Source organism: Phoca vitulina, unplaced genomic scaffold (genome assembly GCF_004348235.1).
Source record: "Phoca vitulina isolate PV1807 unplaced genomic scaffold, GSC_HSeal_1.0 scaffold46, whole genome shotgun sequence".
In the NCBI taxonomy this organism is placed as follows: Eukaryota; Metazoa; Chordata; class Mammalia; order Carnivora; family Phocidae; genus Phoca; species Phoca vitulina.
The window spans coordinates 3,252,490-3,268,719 of NW_022589749.1; the positions used below are offsets into that span (position 1 = coordinate 3,252,490).

General features: G+C 41.7%; 1 protein-coding gene across 1 annotated transcript in view; it reads right to left on the reverse strand.

The window, feature by feature from the left end:
- FBXW8 (F-box and WD repeat domain containing 8) overlaps nucleotides 1-16,230 on the reverse strand; it is a 113,161-nt gene that overhangs the window by 28,930 nt on the left and 68,001 nt on the right. Inside the window, exons 6-7 of the mRNA XM_032431561.1 lie at nucleotides 6,012-6,208; nucleotides 2,160-2,366 (exon numbers count right to left, since the gene is read on the reverse strand). Of these exons, the coding sequence (XP_032287452.1) occupies nucleotides 2,160-2,366; nucleotides 6,012-6,208 (404 nt within the window). The remainder of the gene's footprint in view (nucleotides 1-2,159; nucleotides 2,367-6,011; nucleotides 6,209-16,230) is intronic.

Below are 16,230 nucleotides of genomic sequence, written 5' to 3' on the forward strand. Positions count from 1 at the left end.
AGAGAGTGAGAGAAAGTGAGCGAGCACACAAGCAGGGAGGAGAAGGAGAAGCAGGCTCCCCGCTGAGCAGGAAGCCTGATATGGGGCTGATCCCAGGATCCTGGGATCCTGACCCGAGCCGAAGGCAGATGCTAGACTGAGCCACGCAGGTGCCCCTAATTAGTGCTTTTAATTGGGTTGGAAAACCCGAGACATCCAAAACAGCACTTCCTTGAGTCAATATCCAAAGGATGCACCCAGTCTAATTTTGTGCTGAACTATCCCTTGACTGGTTTCTCAAATACATCCACTCAGGTAAGTCAAAGAGAAAGAGGACCTGCCTATGAAAAATTTATTAAAATAGGACAAATTTAAGCCAGGCTAGTGCTAAATATAACTATCACCTCACTACACTGAGAACTTGAGACATGAAGGAGATAACCAAAACATGAAAGTACGATGGATGAAAACTTAGACAGCAAAAAGGTCTCTCTTCTCTCAACAAATGAGCTCACCAGGGACCAGAAAAGAAGGTTTTTTCAAAGCCTGAGAACGGAAACTGCCTTAGGAAACCAACTGCTCTCCCCTCCCCCACCTCCCAGGAAGGCACAACACAGGAGTTGTATCATCCTAAGTCTATCTTTCCAGCTAAGCTGTGCTGAATGTGCTTCCACAAAACAGGCTAACTAGAGCACAAACGGAGTCCATTGTCAGTGAGGTTGCAAAAAGCCACATGTATTTTTGACTGCTTTATGCATCTTCCCGAACGAAGAGTAAGTCACTGCAATCCGGGATGCTTCAGTTCTTTGCACATTTACTAAGTTGCAAAACCAGTGAACACCTTGATGAATGAGATTTGATCTTAGAGGGGACTATACACAGGGGAAACAAGATGTAAAAATCACAACCAGAGGCCAGACTTAAACTATGAGTGGAGGAAATGAACAGGAAGCGCCATGATGGTAACGCTCCCGTGCCAGGCACTATGCCTACAAGCTTTACAGACAGGCTTTCATCGAACCCTACAGTTTTATGAAGTAGGTACTATTCGGAACTCCCTTTTACCAATGAGAAAACTGAGGCACAGAAGGGTTAAGCAACCTGCTTAAGGTCACACAGGGCGGTAGGTTACTGCTGAGTTGGGCCTGAAACTCGGGCTGTGTGCATCCAGAGCCTGGCTCTTCTCCAGGTCGCAATGCTGCTCTGTGGAAGAAGGCCTCCTTCCAGAAGGAGAAGCATCATCAGAGGGGCTGCTGGCTCAGGGAAGCTCCTTCCCAAGGACTGTACCCACTGCCAGCAGGGTCAAGAGCAGGCAAATTGGAGAAAAACAGAACAAAACAAAACTTGATCCCTTTCTCCCCTGATTTCACTGGCAGAGAAAGAGATAAATCAGCTTTAAGACTAAGTACCTGGCCTATAGTCAGGATAGTAAAATGTTAGGTAGTGATAAAATTTAGTCATCATGGAAGGAGTTTCAGTTAAAAACTTGTCTCCTTAATTCTGACTCAAAGATGATCAGAAGGCACTTTTATGCACTACTGGTGAGAAATTTTGCTGCAACCCTTTTAGAGGGTAATTTGGCAATGTCCATCACCATCTTAAGTGCACATACCCTCTGACCAAGCAACATAACTGCTAGGAATTTATCCTAGAGATCTACTACACAAGGACTTTCAGAAGTTGCAATACACATTGTAGCGTGGTTTGTAATAGCCCAAACAGTGAAAACGACCGAACTGCCCACCAGTGAGGGGGCTGGATAAACAGACTGTGGGTCGGAAGCATATGCTGGAATCCTACGTACTGACACGGAATGCTCTCCAAGGTATATTACTGAACAAAAATGTTGAGTACAGAACAGTATGTATACTATGATCTCATTTTTAAATGTATAAACGTACCTATAAATGCATTAAATTTTTCTAGATGGATACCTAAAAACTGTTTAATAGTTTCTTCTGTGGAGTGAGGCTGGGGAAAGGGAGGAGAAACCAAAACTGCGTTATTACTTTTCATTTTATATCCTTCAGAAGTGCTTGAGGTTTCTTTTTATACCATGCTGAATATATATTGCCTGAATACACCTTAAAAAACGTATCAGCTTTAATTTTTTAATTGCCTTCTAAAAAATAAAAATCGATGTTCTTTTTTGTTCCTTATACATCTTGCTATTTTTGTACCTTGTTTCCTTCGTATACCCATCCTAGACTCTTCACACCGAAAGCAGCCTGGCTGGCTGAGACATCCAGACATGTGACGGGCTGGCCGTAGACATAATGGAGGGTTCTGGCAGAGTCTTCGGCTTTTAGCAGGTATACCAGATCTCCAGCCGTGGCCACTGCCACAGGGTACCTTCCAGTATCTGGAACTATTTCAAGGTAGTCAACCTGTGAAAAGATAAGAGTTACGTAGTCCATCAGGTCTCACCTATGGTTCATCCTGACTTGGTCAAAAATACACAATTCCTCCTATACGTCAATAAGACCAGCAACCTAACAGAAAAAATGGGCAAAGGGTCACAGTTCACAGGAAATGAGAACACAGTTCTTACACTAATAAAAAGTTGCTCTTTGTAAAAGAAACATGATACATTCCCGATAAGAGAAATACGAAGTAAAAATTCACCTAGATACCATTTTCACCAGTCATATCAGCAAAGATCAATTAGCCTGATAGGACACTGGTCTGGAGGTGGAGGGGGGACAACCATACTTGCGGATCCCACTTATGGTTGGTGGGATGTAATCTAGTCCAATCTCTCTAGAGGGACATCTGGCAATACTTACCACAATGTCAAATGCACATACGCTCTGAACCAGCAAGTTAGCCCTAGAGATTTACTTACAAGTAAACTCACACACATGCAGAACAACTGTGTACAAGGTTATTTACTGTAGCACTATGCTGTCTTAGCTAAAAACTGGAAAAACCTAAACATGCCTTACGAAGGGACTAATTAACAGTAGATCTATGCATTGGAATACTACGCAGCCACGGGAAAAAAAGCATGAAGCATTTTTTATAAACTGATACAAATGGAATCATATCCAGGATACATTTGGGGGAAGAAAAGCAAGGAAGCAAGGTAACAGGATTCACAGAGTGCTACTGTGCGTGAAGGGGGGCCAGGGGGACCATGGGACATATGTGGCTTATGCAAGTATAAATCTGCTAATGATGGCTGCCTTCAAAAAGGGAACAGAATTCTTTGATGGGGTGGAAGAGAGATTTCTCCCTGTAAACCTTATTGTATCTTTTAAATTCTGAACCATGAGGGTATAATAACTATTCAAAAAATTAGAGGTTTTTTTTTTTTAACCACTCAGTTCCAAATTAGCACCATTCACATTTTAACATTTGTGCAAATACCAAAAATGTGTTGCTAAAAGGCTAAAAGTACCTGAGGTATCTGTCCTCTGCTGGCTTCAAGGTTATCGAGAGTAGAAAGGCCCCCACAGTATTCCTGACTGCGTTATTGCAACCACTTTCTCTAATCTGCACGGGAATGAGGAGCTCCCTTCAGGAATAATTTGCTTTTCTATGTCCCTAAGTGGCACATGTCTCCCAAGCACAGTTTATGCCAGGTTTTCACCTCAAGTGAAATGGGAGAGTACAGAAGCAGAAGGTGTGCCATGATGTGTAATTATGAAAACCACTGTGTGAAAGGACAGCGCTGCCCGGACAATAAGCCAAATGAGTTCAAAAGCCTGCATCCCGAGGACTGTCCGGAGGAGCTTGGGAGAGAGTGAACATCCGGGTGACTCTGCTAATCCTCCGGCCCAAGAGTGTGAGTGGTGGCCCCACATCTCCAAGCCAAGAACTCATCACAAAGGATAGACATTCTAGGCCAGTAGTACCAACCAGGGAACACTGCCATTGTGATCCAGGGAACCTATCTGGGGAAGATAAAAACGGCCCAGCTCAAGATGTCCATCAACAGATGAATGGATAAAGAAGATATGGTATATATATATACAATGGAATATTATGCAGCCATCAAAAGGAATGAGATCTTGCCATTTGCAACGACGTGGATGGAACTGGAGGGTATTATGCTGAGCGAAATAAGTCAAACAGAGAAAGACATGTATCATATGACCTCACTGATATGAGGAATTCTTAATCTCAGGAAACAAACTGAGGGTTGCTGGAGTGGGGGGTGGGGAGGGAGGGATGGGGTGACTGGGTGATGGACACTGGGGAGGGTATGTGCTCTGGTAAGCGCTGTGAATTGTAAAAGACTGTTGAATCTCAGATCTGTACCTCTGAAACAAATAATGCAATATATGTTAAGAAAGAAAAAAAGAAGAAGAATGTAGCAAGAGGGGAAGAATGAAGGGGGGAAATCGGAGGGGGAGAAGAACCATGAGAGACCATGGACTCTGAAAAACAAACTGAGGGTTCTAGAGGGGAGGGGGGTGGGAGGATGGGTTAGCCTGGTGATGGGTATTGAGGAGGGCACGTTCTGCATGGAGCACTGGGTGTTATGCACAAACAATGAATCATGGAACACTATATCTAAAACTAATGATGTAATTATGAGGATTAACATAACAATAAAAAAAATTTAAAAAAAATAAAGTACTGAAAGAAATTAAAAAAAAAAAAAAAAAAAAAGGCCCAGCTCTCACGGGCCAGGAGGTGCCTTTTTCAGTGACAGCACATTTTGTGGAAACCCCTCATCCAGGATGAGAAATAACACATAAAAAGCATAACAACACGTGCCTCCAGCAGTGGTTGCCTGCTTCCTCTCTCCCCTATTCTGAAACTCATTTCTTATTTTCCTAAAATCAACATCCTCAGTCTAGCCATTTAATTTCACTTTCCTGTTGGATTTTTGACAGACCGAGAGGCTCAGATCGACTGTGGCTGTGCCATTTGCCAGGAGCTGTAAACTACTTCAAAAAGCTTCCAGTCTGTGCCAGGATGCCACCTTATTGCCAAGGCAGGATTTACACTTTACAGAGGAACTCACATCCTAAGTAACTGTCTGAATTCATATAATTATTGCTCGTCTAGAATGTTCTTTAGGCAGAGACCAAATAGTAAGCACTAAGGTAGTTTTGAGAACAAACAGAAAGATGGTATTTCCACATTTTTCTAATAAAACTCCAAGAGGAGGGTCAGGCAGTTTGGGGAACCACTACCCAAACTGCAGACATTACTTACTAAAGGGACCAGAAGCTTATGGAGGTGAAGTGGTGATGCCATGGCTTTTTAGTTACTCAAGCCTAACAAGATTTCCACCAGGGGGAAAAAGGGAAAAGAACAGGATCTGTTCCAGGTCAGACCATCAATTCATTATTCAACACTGGCTTTTCTGTTCGCTTTCCCACTAGTGTCAAAATCAAGTTTGTTTAAATTAAATCCAAATTTAGCATAGATTTGAGCTCTTCCTTCTTACCACAAAATCATCTCCCGCCATATAAACATGGAGGCTCACATATAACTGGACTCGGAGACAGGCTCTATGTAAAGAGCTCTAAAGGTTGGCCGAGCTTCATGCATGACATCCTGGAACATGGCTACCCAATTAACACTGACTTAAATTTATTTTCACTCAGGAGTTACTCTTAATTTCAGGTGAGAAAATCTTAGGTGGAAGAAAGTGTGGGATGGAAATCTTCCTTCCCATATGGACTGGGATGATACCACTGAATTCATTTTCACTTATATAACAGGCCAGAAACCGAGCTCAGATTTCCAGGGGTGAATGTCCTATTAATGTGAAGGAAGCTGAGGACCCCAGTAATGAGAAACCCTAGCCTTGAAATCAGCCCTGAGGTTTGAAGCACAGCTTCTTAGCGCTGAGATCTGGGGCAAGTCAATTCACTGCTCTAAGCCTCTATTGGCTTTTTGGCAAATGGGGAAAAGAATACTATGTATTTTGCAAGGCTGTGGTGAGATTTAGAAATGTAAAGCCCAGAGGAAGTCCTGAGTGAATGGGAGCTGCCAACATCATTACTCTCTGTCTATATTAGACCCAGAGATTCCAAGAACGGAGAATACAGTGACCAGACTTAAAAGCTTACCAGTTTCTGAACTTCAAATTCGGCAGTGATTTGCCAATATCCCTCCTCATTCGGGCGTAACATCACAACATCAAAAGCAGAAGCTGTGGCCACAATTGCGTCTTCCCGGCTGAGGGCTAGTGCCTGTATTCTTGCGTCGTGCTCAAAACGATGGACAGGATACTTTCCAGTCCTTAGATCCCAAATGTTAAGAAATCCTATGTAAAAAAACCAATGCAGGTAACAGTTGTAAATTCACTTAAAATGGACAATTTTAAAAACAACTGTTCACTATAAAGAAAACTAAAAGGTACATATGTTTGCATCACATATAACAAAGGGCCAATTTCCTTAATAAAGAGCTTCTAAGATTCAGTAAGGAAAAAAAGCAATTAAGAAGTGAGCAGAGGACATGAGCATCCTGGTCACAGAAAAAAGAAATATGACTGACATATAAACCTAAGAAAAATGCAAAAATTCACTCACAATTAGAAAAATACAAATAAAAATGATCATAGAGTATTATTTTTCATCAATCAAACTGACAAAGATGAAACATTTCATAAAATATTTTGTTGTTGAGGATGTGGGGAAATAGGCTCTAAAATTGTTGCTGGGGATGTAAACTAATTCACCCAACTTTGGAGGCAATTTGATATTTACCAAATTACAAATGTATTTAGGACAGTCATTGTAATGTTTTAATTATGCCAAAAGATTAGAAGCTATCTAAATGCCCACCACAGTATGGAATTTAAATAAAATGACAAGACTGAGTCAGCCTTATATATAAGCTGTATGAAATGATCAACAAAATATATTACTAAATGAAAAGAGTAAAGGACAGAATAGTGGTATAGTATGCTATACTATTTTTGTGTTTTAAAAATTTACACACATATACATTTATGAGGACTATCCTGTGTATGGAAGGATACACAAGAAACTTTATTAACACTGGCCTTGAAGGAAAGAAACCAAAAAGAAGACAAGAGTAGGAGGGCATTTTACTGTATATCATTTGTATATTCTGAAGATTTTCCCCAAAATTATTTTTACCAAAAATATAAATTTTAGAAAATGTTTTTATGAGAGAGACTTAAAAAGAATGGGAGGACATATATCAATTGCTGAATGTTTTTTTAAGATTTTATTTATTTTAGAGAGGAGAGAGAGAGAGCGCGTGCACGCACATGCGAGCAGGGGGAGAGATTGAGAGAATCTCAAGCAGACTCCCTGTTGAGCGCAGAGCCCAACACTGAGCTACCCAGCCTCCCCATGAATATTTCTAACATATGGAAATTTTTAAAAAGATTTTATTTATTTTTATTTATTTGACAGAGAGAGAGCACAAGCAGGGGGAGTGGCAGGTAGAGGGAGAGGCAGAAGCAGGCTCCCTGAGGAGCAGGGAGCCCGACGTGGGGCTCGATCCCAGGAGCCTGGGATCATGACCTGAGGTAAAGGCAGATGCTTAACCGACTGAGCCACCCAGGCACCCCTAACATATGTAACTTTTAATTCATTCTCCTAATTGTCCATTCACACAACAATTATTTCCCAGTATTATTGATACAACTGACATATAACATTGTATCAGTTTAAGTTGTGCAACATGATTTGACTTATGCATTTATTGTGAAATGATCAAAGTTCAGTTAACATCCATCACCTCGCATAGTTAACAAATTTTTTTTTTATTATGTTAGTCACCATACAGTACATCAATAGTTTTTGATGTAGTGTTCCATGATTCATTGTTTGCGTCTAACACCCAGTGCTCCATGCAACACGTGCCCTCCTTAATACCCATCACCGGGCTCATCCATTCCCCCAACCCCCTCCCCTCTGAAACCCTCAGTTTGTTTCTTGGAGTCTACAGTCTCTCATGGTTCATCTCCCACTCTGATTGCCCCCCCTTCATTTTTCCCTTCCTTCCCCTAATGTCCTCCTATTCCTTATGTTCCACAAATAAGTGAAACCATATGATAATTGACTTTCTCTGCTTGATTTATTCCACTTAGCATAATCTCCTCCAGTCCCATCCATGTGGATGCAAAAGTTGGGTATTCATCCTTTCTGATGGCTGAGTAATATTCCATTGTATATGTGGACCACATCTTCTTTTCCATTCGTCTGTTGAAGGGCATCTCGGCTCTTTCCACAGTTTGGCTATTGTGGACACTGCTGCTATGAACACTGGGGTGCATATGGCCCTTCTTTTCACTACATCTGTATCTCTGGGGTAAATACCCAGTAGTGCAATTGCTGGGTCATAGGGTAGCTCTATTTTTAATTTTTTAAAAATTTTATTTATTTATTTATTTATTTAATTTATTTATTTATTTGACAGAGAGAGACAGCGAGAGAGGGAACACAAGCGGGGGGGTGGGAGAGGGAGAAGCAGGCTTCCCACTGAGCAGGGAGCCCGATGTGGGGCTCAATCCCAGGACCCTGGGATCATGACCTGAGCCGAAGGCAGATGCTTAACGACTGAGCCACCCAGGCACCCCTTTATTTTTAATTTTTTGAGGAACCTCCACACTGTTTTCCAAAGTGGCTGTACCAACTTCCATTCCCACCAACAGTGTAAGAGGGTTCCCCTTTCTCCATAACCTCTTCAACATTTGTTTCTTGCCTTGTCAATTTTTGCCATTCTAACTGGTATAAGATGGTATCTCAATGTGGTTTTGATTTAAATTTCCCTGATGGCTAATGATGATGAACATTTTTTCATGTGTCTGTTAGCCATTAGTCTTCTTTGGAGAAATGTCTGTTCATGTCTTCTGCCCATATTTTGACTGGGTTATTTGTTTTTTGAGTGTTGAGTTTGAGAAGTTCTTTATAGATCTTGGATATCAGCCCTTTGTCTGTAGTGTCATTTGTAAATATCTTTTCCCATTCTGTGGGTTGCCTCTTTATTTTGGTGACCGTTTCCTTTGCTGTGCAGAAGCTTCTTATCTTGATGAAGTCCCAACAAATTTCTCTTATTAGAACTTTTAAGATCTACTCTCAGCAACTTTCAAACATACAATACAGTATTAATGATAGTCATCATGTTGTATATTAGATCCCCAGAGCTTACTAATAACTGGAAGTTTGTACACCTTTCGACCACCTTTACCCATTTCCCCTACCTCCACCCCAGGAATCACAAATCTGTTCTGAGTTTGTTTTTTGTTTTTTAGATTTCATGAGTGAGAGGATACACTATTTGTTTTTGCTCTGAGTTATTTCACTTAGCATAATGCCCTCAGGGTTCACCCATACTGTTGCAAATAGCAGGATTTCCTTCTTTTTACGGCTGAATAGTATTCCATTGTAGATAAATACCAAATTTTCTTTATCCATCTGTCAATAGACATGTAGGTTGTTCCCATGTCTCTGTACTCTGAATAATGCTGCAGTGCACATGGCGGTATAGACAGCTCTTTGGGATAGTGATTTCATTTCCTCTGGACAAATACCCAGAAGTGGAACTGCTAGCTCATCTGATGGTTCTTTATTTTTTTGAGAAACCTCCATGTTGTTTCCCACAATGGCTGCACCAATTTCCATTCCCACCAGCAGTGCATCGGGGATCCTTTCTCTCCACATTCTCACCAGCATTTGTCATCACTTGTCTTTGATGACAGCCACTCTAACAGATATGAGACATCGTGCAATTACTGAGCATGTTATAGACAGGGCACTGCTCTAGATGCCAGCCAGATCTGAAAACTACCATTAGCCTACACTCTACAAGGTTCTTGCATTTCATCCTTCCGCATACCACCCTCTTCCAGCCACGGGGAGCAGGGGTGCTTTCTTTCACATCGTTGTAAAACATGAGCTTGACTACCCCACGCTTGTTAAAAACCTTGATTTCTACCTATACACCCTTCTCTCCAGCTCCCTGAATGCTGCTACCCAGATGAATTCCTCTTACACACACTGGCCACGTCTCCACCTCCCTCAAATGGTCTAGAGTGGTGATATCCAAGTGTGGTGCCCCCAGGCCAGTAGCAGCAGCTGCGGCGTCATGGGGGAGGGGGTGCTTATTAGAAATGCAGACTTGGGGGCAACAGAAACTCTGGGGACATGCGCTCAAGCCTGAGCACCAGTCATCTTCAGGAACTTACACTTTTCTATCAGAAATATAAACTTTTAGGGTGCCTGGGAGGCTCAAACGGTTAGGCATCTGCCTTCGGCTCAGGTCATGATCCCAGGGTCCTGGGCTCAGGCTCCACATCGGGCTCCCTGCTCAGCAGGGAGTCTGCTTCTCCCTCTGCCTTTCCCCTGGCTTGTGCTCTCTCTCTAATAAATAAATAAAAATCTTTTTTTTTTTTTAAAGAAAGAAATATAAACCTTTGGGGTGCCTGGGTGGCTCAGTCAGTTAAGCATCTGACTTGATTTCGGCTCAGGTCATGATCTCAGGGTTGGGAGATCGAGCCCGTGTTGGGCTCCATGCTCAGTGGGGAATCTGCTTAAGATTCTCTCTCCCTCTGCCCCTCCTCACACTCATGCTCTAAAATAAATAAATCAATCTTAAAAAAAAGAATTATAAACTTTTCTGTTTTCTGTATTTGGGATGCATTTATTCTTTTCTCACTAAAAAATCTCTTTTTATCATTCCTACCCACTTCTTTCCCTCAAAGATTTACCCAAGAAAATAATTACTGTCTGCATCATGCTGGATAATGTCCTGCTCCAATTCCCACTAATTTTTCAAAATTCACCAAGAAACAATTGTACGGATATAACACAATCTGTGCTTATTTGAGTTCAAATCCAGCTCTACCACTTGCTAGCTGACGGCCTTGGGCAAGTTACTTGAAGCTGTGAGCCTGTCTCCTCATCTGTAAAACTGAAGAGAACACTACCTACTACACAGGACTGTCACACAGATGAAAGGAGAAAAACCACGCAAAAGGCTGGAGATAGACCAACGAGTTTTACCTTTTATTTTTTTTTTAAGATTTTATTTATTTGACAGAGAAAGGCACAGCGAGAGAGGGAACACAAGCAGGGGGAGTGGGAGAGGGAGAAGCAGGCTTCCCGTGGAGCAGGGAGCCTGATGTGGGGCTGGATCCCAGGACCCTGGGATCATGACCTGAGCCGAAGGCAGACGATTAACCGACTGAGCCACCCAGGCGCCCCTTACCTTTTATTTTTATGTGTCCTATTGGGCCTGCCATGTTGTTAAGTATATTTAATCTATTAATAACGCAAATTTCCTCTGTTGGTCATCCAAAAATCCAGTCCTAGTTCCCATAACTTCTTATTATCTAAAACAGATAAAGCTTTTTCACTTTTCTTCTCTTTGCAGTCCATCTTCCCATCTTTCTTGTTTCTTGCCTTGTACTTTGTCTGTAAATGGCACATGCTTTGAACTTAGGATCTTACGATAAAGCATCATTCAGCACTAGATAAATACAGGCAGAAGAAAATAATACATGTGGGCTGCCTTGCAAGATTTTTGAACTGCCAGTAGGCTAAGTAGGTGATTCCAAACAAAAGCAGAGCTTTCTTCAAGTTAAATGTTGCTTCAGACATAAAACAGTGTTCTTTTCTAAGAATTGTGATAAACTCAGGGGATAAGCGGATCACAAAAGGCTCCACAACACATTCCCCTGGCGAATATTTTGGCAAATTCTTTCCACTCTGACTCAGAAGAAACAGATATGCTGCAGAAAATGCCAATGGCTCTACCCATTAAATAGAGAGGCATATTCCAAGATGTGCCTCCTCCAAATACTTCTGCATTACCTTTGTTTGCATTTGTTCAGAGACATCAGAGTAAACAGGAATGAGAAATAAAAATTGTAATTTGCATAGAGCTTTCGAGTATTCAGACGCTTTCATTTATCTCCTCTCACTGAATGCTCACTTCCATTTTGGAAGGAGCATCATTATCTTCATTTTACAAAAGAGAGCAGAAGCTCTGAGTGGTTAAACAACTGGTCCAGAGCCACTTGGTATGTGATGAGGCTGGGCTGGGATTTAGCTGGGAAAATGCAGGATGTGCGGCTGCATCTACAGTGCATAAAGTAACTATGAGCTCCATGAGGAAATGACATAGGCTTGCCTAGATTCTGCCAAATGTGGAAGTTTCTCAACCATAGCTCACTCCAAGCACACATGGAGTTTATCTATAAACACATTTTTCATTATTAATCAACTACTCGGTTTTGTTGGCATCATTATTCCAACAGAATCATATGCAATAAGATAGCCTTTGCTGCAAGGTTGAGTTCCACAGAGCTATCTTAAGAAGGATCTTCCTGGAAAACATATTCTAGGTTTCCCTCAATTCAGTGGCCACATTCTTTTCTGAACACATACAGTGTCAACATCTGTGTCAGTTCTACTTCCTTCAGCTATGAAGTATAAAACTGTTAGACCGTCACGGTCAATGGCACAGTCCTCCGAGACCACTTTTAGACGCATGAACACTTAGGGTTGTTATGTCCTCTGGATGAATTGACCCTTTGTCGCATGAAATGTCCCTTTTTAGCCATGGTTCCATTCTTTGCTCTGAGATCCACTTTGTCTGGCATGGATACAGGCACTCCAGCTTTCTTCTGATCAGTGTTATTAGCACAGCATATATTTTTCTGTCCTTTCTCTTTGCCATGTGTCTTCATATATGAAATGAGTTTCTTGTAGACAGCATATAGTTGGTCTTGCTTTTGGCTGGAGTGTTTAGACTATTTACCTTTAATGTGGCTATGGGCAGGAATGGGTTTGACCTACCATTTTGCTATTTATCCCTCTTGTTCTTTGCTCCCATTTTCTCTTTTATTGCCTTCTTTTAGACTGAGTATTTGGATTAACTGAGTATGTGTTTATTCCATTTTAATTCCCTTGTTGGCTCATTAGCCAAAACTCTGTTGTGTTATTTTAGTGGTCGCTTTAGGATTTGAGCATTCATCTTTAACTTACCAGTCTAGCTCCCAGTGATATTGGCCCACTTCACGTGAAGTATGAGAGCTTCCCGCAATGCACTTCCTGCCCACCAGCCTCTGTGCTACTGTTGTCATACTTTTTATTTTTATGTATGTTATGAACCCCATATACATTGTTATTACTTTTGCATAAGCAGGCAATTATCTTTAAAAGAGACTTAAATAGTAAGAAAAAAAAAAGCCCCGTATATTTACCCATGTAATTACCGCTTCTAGTGCTCTTCCATTATCACTTTTAACATTAAATCCTGCCGCTTTTACAAGATTTGCAATTTCACTTTGCAACTGTGTTGCTGGACACTTGATCCAAAAACACATGGGCAAGGTGGGCGGGAACAGATACAGCAGCAAACAGGGAGTGATGTTGGAGTGGAAGTTGATTTTATAAATGGCTACTTTTACAACCTCCAAACTGCAGGGACTTGAACAGTGAATACCGGAATTATAAGAATGCCATATAATATTGTAGCTGATTATCACCCCTGTTAACCAACATTTAGCCCAAAGGGAATTGATGCAACAACACATTCCACAAGTGTTTGCTAAGCCCCTGCTTTAGGCCAGCCCCTATTCTAGGCCCCAGGGAAACTACAGCAAACAAGACCAAATAAAGCAAGAAAGTCACCGACTGCATGGAGCAAACATTCTCATGGCATCTACCAAGCATCTTGTTTGGGGGCAAATAGAAAGGTTCTAAGTAGAGAACTCTTCTCTAAGTAGAGAAAAGGTTCCCTATTCTCACAAAACCCACATTTGAGAGAAACAAACACATAGCAGATAATACAAAGTGCAACGGGAAAATGGATAAGCTTAACTTTTTGTCATGTTGTCACATTATTTTAATATCTCCAAAGAAGGGGCAGCTCATTTTTCCAGACATTTCCAGTTGACCTGGGTGCACAACCATTACACGACATTAAGGAATAAGTAGTCAATGCCTGTCAGAGCCATATATATTCACTTGTCAAATAGGTGGTAATCTTAAAAAATCTGATATAAATTCATTTGAACGGCCAAGTATTATATTGCAGAAACAGCAATGATAGGGATTTGGCTCTTGATATTGTGTGGACTTCTGAAGTGGCAGGATTGTGTCCTTTTTCTCCCTTATTCCCGGTGTCAGTGAATTCAGAACATCACTGATGATGCGGCTGATGAAAGTGGCTGTCAATAAAGGTTTGCTGAACATTGGTCTTAGGTTTTAGCGAGGGACATTTGGTTCTAAGAAACAGAAATCCATTGAAACTCGTTTAAATACCTAAGGGAAACCAACTGAACAGGAAAGGGGCTATTTCAGGGAACCCAAGGGCAAGGAGGAGAGCTGGAGGACTATAAGGAATCTGCACCAGGGACTAGGAAGACATTCAGAACCAGGGAGGTGTATGTCTTTTGTGTGCACCACAGACCTTGCCTCCACTTCTTCTTGCAATTGTTTCATTCTTTCCTTTCTCCCCACAAGCCAGCTTTAGTTCCTCCCTACTCTGTGGGGTCTTCTACTCCAAGCACACAATCAATACTAAAAGTGTGAGGCCCAAATGGCTCATCCCAGTCCATGAATTAGCTGCCCCCAAAGCCTACGGTCCCCATCCCTGTCCAACCGAGGCCAGAGACTAACTCAAATACTATGAACATGCCCACCCCTACAGAGGCTAAGGAGGTTCACTGGAGCGAGGAGAAACCCCAAAAAGCACCTACTACATTTATCCTGCAAGTTAGGCCAAGGTAAAACAAAAGGTCTTAGCAAATGTAAAGGGAGGTTCTGTGTAGTTCCTCAGTAGTGACTTAAAAAGCAGGTCATTGCTATCATTTCCTGAACAAGGCATAATCCCTAAGAATCAGAGCTTATAGCCCCCATTTGCCCCACACCAGGAAAACTAAAAGGAGAGCAGGTGTCTTTCTTTCTCCCTGACAAGACCTCAATAGCCGGATAAAAGATGTTTAACTCTGAGGTAATGCTGGGCTCCCAACAATACAGCTTCATTCATGAAAAATATGAAAAGGATGCAGACAAAAGAAGAAAAAGTGTCTCTCAAAAAGTCTGGAAGAGCACAATGAGTGAGGGCTACCAGCCCAATCAAGGAGACAGGAGTGGGGCTTAGCAGTCCCACCTGCTCGATGGGCTCAGCACCCTCCACCTTGACAAGCAGCAGCAGGGCTGAAGGAACTCCGAGTTCATCTAGACTAGGAACAGTCGTTAACAATGACATGAGTAACGATAGCCAGTCTTCTGAGGAGACATAAAGCCCATTCAGCAGCTGTGGACGGGCACCCATGCCAGTTTGCAACATGCCCCTCCCACCTCCCAGAGGAGGCCAGCCAGAGTGTGGTAATGAAACTGCACATAGTGGAAATGGGATCTAAATGAGTTTAAACTGATTTATGTTAGCTTTTGTAAAGATTACTCGATATCGGGAAAGTGCTACCACTGTGAAATAATGTCGACAATCCTTAAGACCTCTGCCTAATGGTACTTGCATAGAATATTTATATTCCTTGTCATGGGAACAAGGACCATAATGGATACCATTTTTGTTTTATTAGGGATGCATATTTAAATTAATCTGCTATTTGCCTAAACAATTAGCTGCTTCTGTTTGTGTGCACAAAGCCAAAATTGCAATTAGGCTTCCATCAAAAAGATAAGTCCCAACTAAAACTGTCCCGGTGGAGTCATAAGAGCTCAGGGCAGAACTTTCCAAAATTACTTTTTAGCATAATGGTAATTATGTTAATTGCCTGAAAGGTAAATAACTGCTGAACTGGTTTTGGGGAGAAGAAAAAAATAACCACCACACACACTGGCACCGCCCCTTCCCCTTTGATCTTTTTCACACGCCATAAAATTTAAAACAGGTTAACAGTTTCCAAAGTCACAGACTGGTCACCTCTCGTGGTCTTTAGTGCTTCCTTGATTAGAGCTTATTTTAGCCATGAGCTCCCATCCTCTTGAGCTTGCACAATAAACACCTGAGGCTTGGGTCAGCTTCTTACCACAGCACTGTCCCCTTATCTGTGGGGGATACATTCCGAGACCCCTAGGAGATGTTGGACCATGGATAGTTCCAAACCCACTATGTACTATGTTTTTTCCTTTACATACATACCTCTGATAAAATTTAATTTATAAGAAAAAAAAAAAAAAAAAAAGCATAGGAAGAGATCAACGATACTAAAATAGAACAATTATAACAATGTGCTGTGACAAGTTATGTGAATGCGGTCTAACACATCTTCCTGTACTGAACTCAACCCTCTTCTTGCGATGGTGTGAGATGATAAATAACATGCCTATGTGA